Genomic DNA, 9,995 nt, shown 5'->3' on the forward strand with positions numbered 1-9,995 from the left:
TACTAGCCTGAGGCATACCGCATCCCTCTCATTCGAATCTGGGCCCACAACCATCTACAACCAATGAGAGAGGGACCAAATGATATCACCGCATTTAGGAAATTCATCAGTTATAGCACCTTTTTCAGATTTTTGTTTTCCAGCACCATGAAAGCAATTAAGAAGTTGTTATTCCTTAGATTTATAGTTTAATGTCCAACACTTTTTTAATATGTCAAAAACCTTCATAATCTTAATTTCAAAGGATAGCTCACAGCATGTTTGAGCATCAATCAGGATCATTATTTAGGCTGGATAACTTTGTATCACACATCATGCTGTCATCTTTGTAACCATTCTATGGAGTTCTGCAAAATGGATAAAATGTCATCTTTGCCACAGTGGATCAGAATCAGAATCAGAATCAGAATCAGAATCAGAATCAGAATCAGAATCAGAATCCGATTTATTTGTCACTACCATCTGCATTTCAGCATACGTGGAGGCAAAATACCATACTCTGATCACAGATCAGGGTGCAAGTCACATTAAAAAAAAACAACAGAAGACACATTGGACACAAGACACAATACTGGGCACAAGACACAATAACTGAGATGCACAGGATTCCAAAGGAGGGTAATCGTCTCACCAATGAGGGGCACAGCTGCACTGAAACTTTCAAAAACATTCATTCAATTGCTTCAGATGTGAACCAGGTTGCACCATCATCATGTGGCCTAATCATTTGTGTTTTGTAATACACGCACATTAACATAAGGGAATTACAATTTTGTTGATCTTTAAAGAGATTACTTTAAAACTGCATTTCATTGTAATTTCATTACAAATTGAAGATATCATTACTTCAGTTTTGTTACCTCTAACTGCATTGTTGTAGTTTACATGATGTGATGCTGTTTTATTTTATTATTATTATTTATTTTATATGTTTTTAATAATTAGACTACTGTCAGAGATAGTTCTGATATTGTATTGTCTTCACTTTGTCAATAAACATTTATTTTATTTTATTTTATTCGTTCAGTTATTTATGATCTATGTATCAAAAATTACAGTGGGCACTGATCCCTGACCTCAGCCTGAAATGCGCATGCGCAGACGAGAGGAACCGGTCTGCCAGCTCAGCTGACAACAGCAGCACCTCAGCAGTAAAGATGATGGCAGACTCTGGAAGCAGCGAAGAAGTAGCTGTGATCGGTAACACCGACCTCACTTCAACTGAATCAGAGAACAACATTATAAACACGGTCGTAGTTTTTGTTATTCTCTATAGCATACATTTTTAAAGTTTAAAAAGTCTGTTTTTGCTGGTGAAAACTTTTCCAAACGGGCCTAAAGTAATGTTAGCTAGGTGGAGTTTGTGACATATCGAACCACGGAGACTTTTCCACTTACATTTTCAAAAAGCTGTAGGATTTTCTGAACCGTTAACTAGCGTCGAAACTAGGTTTAATCACTAATTCTGCAAGGTAACGTTAAAGTTACTGAGTGAGCTAAAGTTGATTTTGCTAACTGGTTCGAAGCTACTTTGTAAACTTTACTCCTGGCATTAGCTTGTTAGCTAGCAAGTCTGAACGCTAAAGTTTTGTTTACTTAAAAGTAGCCTCTTTCCTGTTGGTGTCCCCCGAGTTTACTCTTAATAATCGTGGTTTCTAGTTAGAGGAAACGTTTACGAGGAGAAAACCGTTGATTTTCAGTTCTATGTTGGTGGTAACGTTAACTCGTGTAATCTTGTGACCTGCACACGCCTTTCACAACCCTGCGTATAGAAGCACGGTGTTATATTATCTTTAGAAGCAAAACAACACTCTGCCCCTCTGTGATCATACGTTTTCATGCTTGTTTGTCTGTATAGAATTAAAAACCCTGCACACACCCATCTATTCACTTGACTTTTTATTTTTTCTGATGTTCCCTCGTATACTTGTTGCATACCATATTTTACTTTCCGTTTTATTTGTTGGCTCATTTCCTCATCCTTACTTATAATTTTCTGGTCTTTTCTGTGCAGATGGTAGAAAAAGGGACATCTCTGTTGAGAAAAATGGAGATAAACGTGGCAGAGGCAGAAAAGAGAACAGGGAAGAACACGGTTAACATGCAGGAAACCTACACTGTCTACCTCATAGAAACACGGTAGGTGACACAGCATTCTTACATTAGTGTTACAGGATATGCAAACAGCTTTGAATTGTGGTGCAACAGGGTAACAAGAAGAGTGGAGTGGGACCTTTTACACATACACTTCATCAATATTAGAAGCTCAGATATACTTTATCTTGCACAATTGTAAAAGTAATTAAGACAAATATTTCCTTGAATAGGTGCAAAACAAGAATAAAACCAAAAAAAAATTAGCCTCATGGCTTGACAATATTTTAAACCATAAGAAAATATAAAATAGTTAAGTGCATGAATAAGTGCAGCTTTCATATTTATGTTCCTTAATGTTGCATAGACCAATTTTTGTTTTTTGGTGGCCAAAGTGCTTGCCACATGCCACACACACCATATTCAATTAAACCTGATTCAATGAAACAAGGTCAACCAGAATCATTTGTACAATGCCTATGAAATGAATTTCCTGCCCAACTCAGAAAAAGCCACTGGAAATTTCAAAGTTAGATGTAATGTGTCGCAGTCTTTGTGTCTCAAATTGCCGTGAGCAAGAACTGTAGCTCAAACACCTAAAATACTGTTTATTCCTCTCTCTGCAGGCCAGCGGAAACTGTCCCGGAGGGAGGTACACCAGCTGCACCTGACACTTTGTGGAGACGCTATAGTGAGTTTGAATTGCTCAGAACTTACCTGCTGGTCACTTACCCCTACATCATCATCCCGCCACTACCAGAGAAAAGGGTGAGTGACACATAAGTGGATGGAGAAATGTAACTAATAAATAAAATGGAGTCTGTGTAATGAATTTGTGGCCATACTTAATCCCTGTGATTGATTACAGGACTTGAAAGTTTGTAAAATAACAAATTAACCTTAGCTCCTTCCTAGAAGAAGATGTTACTCGCTCTGATTTTTAAGGTGTTCTTTGCTCTCTCCTCCTGAATTGTGTCTCTTGTAGGCAGAGTTTGTGTGGCACAAGCTGTCAGCAGACAACCTTGACCCAGACTTTGTTGAGCGACGGAGAGTCGGCCTGGAAAACTTCCTGTTGCGGGTTGCATCACATTCTGTACTTTCGAATGACGAAATATTCTACCGCTTTCTCACAGAGGTTAGCATCAGCAGCAGAAGTCTGTTGTCATACATATGTACAATCAGCACATTACAGTTTAACTACGTCAGTGTTAAGATGTTGCTACAGAATACAGATGAAGAAAAAAAAATATGAAACAGCATTCCCAATCAGAAGTCATATCACAGTGCAATGAGAAAATGGAGGTTGAATATTTTTATGCCGAAGGTCTTTTGCTATGACATCCCTTGCCCCACCCACACAGTGATCACATGGAAAAAAATTCAGAAAGCCTTTACTTTACTTTTTGTCACAGAGCTGTTACATGCACCCATACCAGTTCTTATACCTACTACCACATAATGACAATTTTTCTGTATTCATCTGTCTGTCAGAAGCTGAGAATGGGTAAATTTTGAATTGCTGAAAAATCCTTTTGTACAGAATCTTGTCATTTGGTACATCATGAAACTGGCCCTATGGATTTGTATCTCAGCTTCTCCCTGTAGTCTCTAGCAACATACTAACACCACTGCAGGGCCTTTTTTTTGCTTTGTTGCAGTGCAGTTGTCAGCTGTTTTTTGGACAGTGTAGCTGACAATCCTCTGCAGTGTTTCCCATACATTGATTTATTTGGTGGCCTGCCACATTATCAACATTGACCGCCACGCCACATATTGATTTTTTTTATTTTATTTTTTTTACTATAACAAATTGGTAAAATTTATTTCATTGTAGAGCTGCACACAGTACATTGATTCACTTAGCCCATCCTTGCACTGCTGTCTCTCTCTCGCTCACAACACCTTCTGTCATTGTTGGTGTGACCATTGCAAGCACGGGTAGAGATTCTGCCGCATCAGTGGGCCGGTGTTTTTACCTTCCCTGTTTGTCTCATTACCGGCCCTCTCTGTGTGTCTTTTATTTGGGGGTGCGCAGAGCATGCTGCGTACATGTGCTGGGACTCGGTTTACTGGCCAATTACAATATGTAATCAAACTTCAGTGAGCTGAGAGCTGTTATTTGTTTGACTCAACATGAAGCAATGGAGCTGTATGTATTGTTCAGTTATTTATTTGTCAGCTACTACCACAAATAGAATCTAGAAACACTGATCTATCAATCATCTGTCTTTAGGAGAAGGGATGGAGGGAGATGGTTTTGGAGACGGGTTTTCAAGACAAGGTAATTGTATCTAATTGTTTTCAAACAGCCATTATGTTCATCTTGCTGAATTGCTTGACTGAGAATTTTGTTGTCAACTGGACCAACAGTTTTAGTGTTTTACTTGCATATCTGTTTTATGATAGGCAAGTCATATCATCATGGATCATATCAAAAGCACCTCATCATAGATTTACCTGTGTGCTGTTTATAAAATAACTAAAATAATAAATGAGCCCAACTTAACTTGAATGTGAATTTCTGTCTGTTCTCTACCAGGCTGACTCCAGGCTAAAGTCTCTGAGTGCCATGTTCAGAGTCAAGAACCCTGACAAGTAGGTGTAAAACAGACATAGGTGAAATGCTTTGATTCAGTTCAACACTGTTTGAGTGACGATCTGTTTGTTGTGTTCTCCAGGCGATTCACAGCATTGAAACACTACAGTGATGAACTGAACACTGTGATCTCTCAGTTACTCAGGGTGCGGGCGGTGAGTTTTGGCATGCACAAACGCACACACCTATATTTAACTGTTAGGTTAGGTTTGGACATTGGTTTACATTTTTTTTGCATATTGGCTTATATAGCATGAGTTGTCTGCAAATGAGTTTGAAGCTGCATCAGGCTGCTGTGTGAGTTGAAGTCAACACTTGAAAGCCTTTGACATTAAAAGAAACTCATTTAAGTCAATGTTAATAATAAATATATCAACTAAAGCATTTTAAATAGGGGGATCATTTGAAGTAGGAAACAGTGATTATAAGGCTTGTTTTGATTGTCTTTTTTTCTAGAGAGTAGCAGACAGGATGTATGGAGTTTACAAGGTCCACGGTAACTACGGCAGAGTCTTTAGGTGAGAAACACTTGTTCTGTTGTTACTGCATTCTTTCTACATAAAGAAAATAAAAGTTTTGCCCCAAAAGATGGTGCTACATATAAATCAAAACCGAGCATTAACAATCCACAAGTTAAAAAATCAAAAGACATTTTGTGCACATTCTGTATCCAGCTACCTTTGCTTTTCGATTACTTTTAACAAAACCTCTTAGGCTGAATACACTGAATAGAGAGAATTCAAGTAAAGTACCCCTGATTTGTTGTGTCTTCAGTGAGTGGAGTGCTATAGAAAAAGAGATGGGAGACGGACTACAGAGTGCTGGCCACCACATGGACACGTAAGTAATAGACAATAGATACACTCCAACTAGTGTACCCTCTCACACTCACAACTAACACTTAGATGTGTTTATTTAAGTAGTAAAAGACATTCACACACACTCACGCATACTGTTTTTTTTATGGCACTTGTTCACTTGTGAATGTGGCTTTGTGTGTATGCGCACAGGTATGCTGCATCAATAGATGACATTCTAGAGGAAGAAGAGCACTATGCAGACCAACTGAAAGAATACCTCTTCTACACTGATGCTGTCAGGTAAGTGAGTGTGGAGAGAGAGACACATACTGTAGGTGTGTCGGGCCAAACAAGTAACTGTCATGCAATGTAAGTGATTTTAGTAAACGCTCCTATTGGGATTTACAGACAATCAGAATGAGTTGATTCTTTATGGTCATATTGGCTTTTGAGGTCAACACACTTTGTTGCTATTTGGTTTGAAGAATTCTTAACATATCTGTTTAAGTGGGAATACCATTAAGGTGTTATACATAAGAGTGTAAGGAGTGTAGTTGATTGTTTCTTATGTAGCTCCCTGCGGCTTTTAAGGTCAGGTTCAATTTACATCAGGCTCAGGAGGAAGTAAATGCTTCTTTGTCCATAATCTGATCAACAAATAAAGGATATGTTTCCCCTTGGTCAAGGACGGAAAGCTTTCCCCACTTTTATCTTACACCTGTATGTTTCCTTGATCAGCTTGAGATCAGCTATGTCTCAGAATATTAGTGGCAGAAGAAGCAATTTTAAGTTTGATGGTTTGTTTTTGTTTGTTTTTTAATGTTGATTGTTGTGTGTGTATTAAGGTCTGTATGTAGGAAACATGAGTTGATCCAGTATGAGTTGGAGATGGCAGCTCAGGACCTCGCCCATAAGAAACAACAGAAAGAAGAGCTGGCCACTGGGGTAACGCACACTGGCTTTTTATCTCTCACTTTCCCCTACACTTCCTGGCCAACTACCCGGGTGGCATATACACACAATGTCCGTGTCAAATCAAGTGTATAAATTGGGCATGATTCCTTTATATCAAAAGAATTTGACATTTTTAAAAACATTTTTGTGATCCAGTTTGATGAAAACACCAACAATAATGGAATACTGTGTATGTATACTGTGCTGGATTTTAATTTGTGCCTCTGTCTATGTGTGTGTAGACAGTGCGAGTCTTTTCTCTGAAGGGGATGACCAGTAAACTATTCGGCCAGGAGAGCCAGGAGCAGAGGGAGAGCAGGTTGGCAGCCCTGGAGCAGAGTATACAGGAGGGAGAAGAGGCTGTCAAGGAGAAGAACACAGAGTGCCAGTAAGTTCAAAATGAATTCATTAATTCTCATCTTATAAATTTCGCTCACTGTCTGTCACAGATGTCTGTTCCTCCTTCTATCTTCTGTATGTACATATATGATCTGTTCGATGGTCAGATAGTTAGCCCCTTCATTTGTAACATGCATTAAGGGGGATGAATCAAATCATCGTCTTCCCTCCATACCTCCTTCTCTGATGATGGCATGTTTGTTTGTGATTGTGTCTTCAGAGAGTTTGTGCGAACAGCCTGGGAAGACATTGAACGTTTTAAAGAGCAGAAAGACAAGGATTTGCGTGAAGCCCTTATCAGCTACGCCATTATGCAGATCAGCATGTGTAAGAAGGTATAGAAAGTGTTTTTTCTCCTCCACAGTTTGTTTGTTTTTGTGTATCAAATATATTGATGTCGATTATTCATCAGTTCCTCTCCTCATCTGTCATTTCCTGTTACTCTTTCAGGGAATCCAGGTGTGGTCCAACGCCAAGGAGTGTTTCAACAAAATGTGAGCCACTTTTCCAGCCAATCACACTTCGCACCAAAACAATAATCAATCAGATTATACAGACTGGGAGCATCAGCCAGTCATACTGCAGTCTTATGGGAGTGGACCATGGGAGCCCACATACTGCTTTCTCTTTGTTTGCTGCGTAAATTGAAGCTACTGAGAATAATTCTGTCTCCTTTTCTCTCTCACACACATGCACACACACATTTATTTCGACGAAAGTACCAAGTCAGAGTCATTTAGTGAGACCATTCCTTTTAAATCCAAGTGCCTTAACAGCACCACCTTTACATTCTGCTGATGTTACCTTCAAACTGCAGCCCCCTCCAAATTTTCAATGCTCAGCCTTAGTTGCACAGCTGACAGCATATCCAAGAGGATAATTCTGCATGAATAATGCTTGATAGTTACCTGTTGGGAATAGCTGTTCAGTGTATTTCAGTTGTAACCCCTCTCTATTTCTCACCCTGAAAAAAAAGTTTACACAGCAGAGTGCTACATAATATTTAGTCACGAACGGCTGCACATTTTAGCCAGTGGTTCATTAGACTCATTTTAGAATTACATCTTTCAAAGAAATTCAAAGAAACTGTGGTATGTGCTTTTCCATATTTATTTTAGGTAGGATTTTCACACAAATTAAACTGCAGTTAGATGTCTTGAAGAATCAAAATAAAACTTCTTGTTATAGGTAGCAATATTGAACAGCATCATGATAACATTGCGGCTAATTTTGCACTTTTAAACTTATTAATTGTCACCGCACCAAAGCTTTTACTTTGATAATTGGTCAGAAATTCATATTGTCTAAATGCAAGAGCATCTTTAAACTGGGACATTTTGTAGCGACAGTTCCCTGGAGTTATCCTGAAAAATGTTGCCAGAGATTTGCCTCAGACTTTTTCACAGCCTCTAATAATAAATGTAATCATTTGAAATTCTACTTAATAAAAATGTCAGGTGTAAATTAATTTATTTTTTTTTAAATGCAGTAAATCAAACTGTATGGCAAAGAAACACGGACCATACTTCAGAAAGCCACTACACATTCACATTTCCTTATTTCCTTACATTTTATGTACATTCGTGATGAAGTCAGTCTTCATGCTGTTATTGATTGAAAGCCGACCAAAGTGCTTATGACCAAGTACCCGTGTAGTACAGATCATAGGTGGGAAGAAGAAGAAGGGGAGATTAACAAGGTTGGGGAATTTTTTTTTTTTCTTTTTTGGTGCCAAAAACATACGCCATTTTGAAGTGCAGCCGGGAAGGCCTCATACTGTTTTGATTACAGTGGGTTTGTTTTTCTAGGAGATTTTTTGAAAGACTGAAGCACGGCAACCCCACAAACCTCCTTGATCTACCAGGTGCAACCATAAACGTTAAAAGCGACACATACAGATCAATAGTTGAGCCTTTTCTTTGCTGTCAAGCTTTATAGCCTTAATACAAACATTGGTTTTGTACAACAGGGGAAGGACAAAAAAAAGTTGCTGTTGACCTTCTCTGCCTCATCGCTTTTTCTGACATTAAGTCACTGCAATAAATAACGGAGCAGAGTTCCAGGCATGCCTCGGGTCAATGTTTATGACCAGTATTGGCCAGAATGTGGAAACCTTTCAGTACAGATATATTAGATCCTCACAATCTGTCTTAATGCATATACTATAGATATACAACACATATGCTCGTTTCGCTTCCTTTAAGATATCTGTCTGAGGTGGAAACTTTGGTGCAAAGTTGCTCTAACATCTGGAAGTTAGGCTGAGATTCTTTCCCATCAGCAAGTCCTATTTCTTTTCAAAATAAGCATAATCAGTTCATTGAAATAATCCCAAATCGAGGCTTTACGTATGTTTTTATAATAAACATGTTATTTGAGAGATTGTTTTTATGTTTCTGTATTCACTGTGCTAAGACACTAATAAACATATTCCTTTTTTTTTAACTATTTTGTTGCATTTGTATGCGAAATAATGTACAAAGGAGTCAAAGATGACACTGAAAAAGTTGGCCTGATGTAACACTGCTGGTTTTACTCCATATTTACAAATGACTAAGCTCAGATACTTTATGATTATTCATATGAAACTCTGTTTTTGGTGGTTACATTACATTTTGTTTCTCTTTGGGAGTGAAAAGTTAAGAAAAACTGGCTTTTTATTGTGCTCATTCTAAAGGTTAAAATGCAGTGTTTCAAAATAACACAGCTTTTACTCCTGTGTTATGATTGTCTTATTTTTCCATGACACCTGTGTGAAAATCAGATGGGTGTATCTATGTTTTTACACTCGTCATGATGCCATGGCCAATGTGGCGTATATACATCTAGTCTTACCATGCATAAATTATCAAGTCATACAGGGATAGTGTTTTTTCTTTGTTTTACTTGTCCTATAGTAGATACATCAACTGTTGTAAATCATCATCATCCATAAAACATGAATAATGCTTAAGTAAGATTATGTAAAAATGACATAATTGTTTTACTAAATTTTAGGTGTGATGGGGGGGATATTTTGATGTATGGTGTTGGGTACAGTGGTAGGTCCATTTTCAGCCAAAATAGGAAAAAAAATCACACTTATTTAATTACTTCTGTGCTCTGTTTGATATAAAAATGTTCAGTTTATGGCTAATGTACATTATAACGTA

At 38.0% G+C, this 9,995-nt stretch overlaps 1 protein-coding gene across 1 annotated transcript; it reads left to right on the top strand.

Moving 5' to 3' along the window:
* The first annotated feature begins 1,129 nt into the window (after positions 1 to 1,129).
* Positions 1,130 to 9,291, top strand: LOC111218779 (sorting nexin-4-like). The gene is made up of 14 exons (XM_022741249.1): positions 1,130 to 1,250; positions 2,015 to 2,139; positions 2,721 to 2,862; positions 3,080 to 3,229; positions 4,328 to 4,375; positions 4,634 to 4,689; positions 4,773 to 4,845; positions 5,147 to 5,208; positions 5,465 to 5,530; positions 5,701 to 5,790; positions 6,336 to 6,435; positions 6,687 to 6,832; positions 7,064 to 7,178; positions 7,294 to 9,291. The coding sequence occupies exons 1-14, from the start codon at positions 1,158 to 1,160 to the stop codon at positions 7,339 to 7,341; spliced, it is 1,314 nt and encodes a 437-aa protein (XP_022596970.1). The 5' UTR covers positions 1,130 to 1,157; the 3' UTR covers positions 7,342 to 9,291.
* Positions 9,292 to 9,995: the final 704 nt, after the last annotated feature.

This window comes from Seriola dumerili, unplaced genomic scaffold (assembly GCF_002260705.1).
Source record: "Seriola dumerili isolate Sdu_G_001 unplaced genomic scaffold, Sdu_1.0 BDQW01000052.1, whole genome shotgun sequence".
NCBI lineage: Eukaryota > Metazoa > Chordata > Actinopteri > Carangiformes > Carangidae > Seriola > Seriola dumerili.

Excerpts from the sequence above, each read along its gene's own strand:
- LOC111218779 (XM_022741249.1), top strand. The coding sequence starts at position 1,158 with ATGATGGCAGACTCTGGAAGCAGCGAAGAAGTAGCTGTGATCGGTAAC. Across the intron at positions 1,251-2,014 it reads AGAACAACATTATAAACACG|ATGGTAGAAAAAGGGACATC; the intron begins GTCGTAGTTTTT and ends TTTTCTGTGCAG. Across the intron at positions 3,230-4,327 it reads TCTACCGCTTTCTCACAGAG|GAGAAGGGATGGAGGGAGAT; the intron begins GTTAGCATCAGC and ends ATCTGTCTTTAG.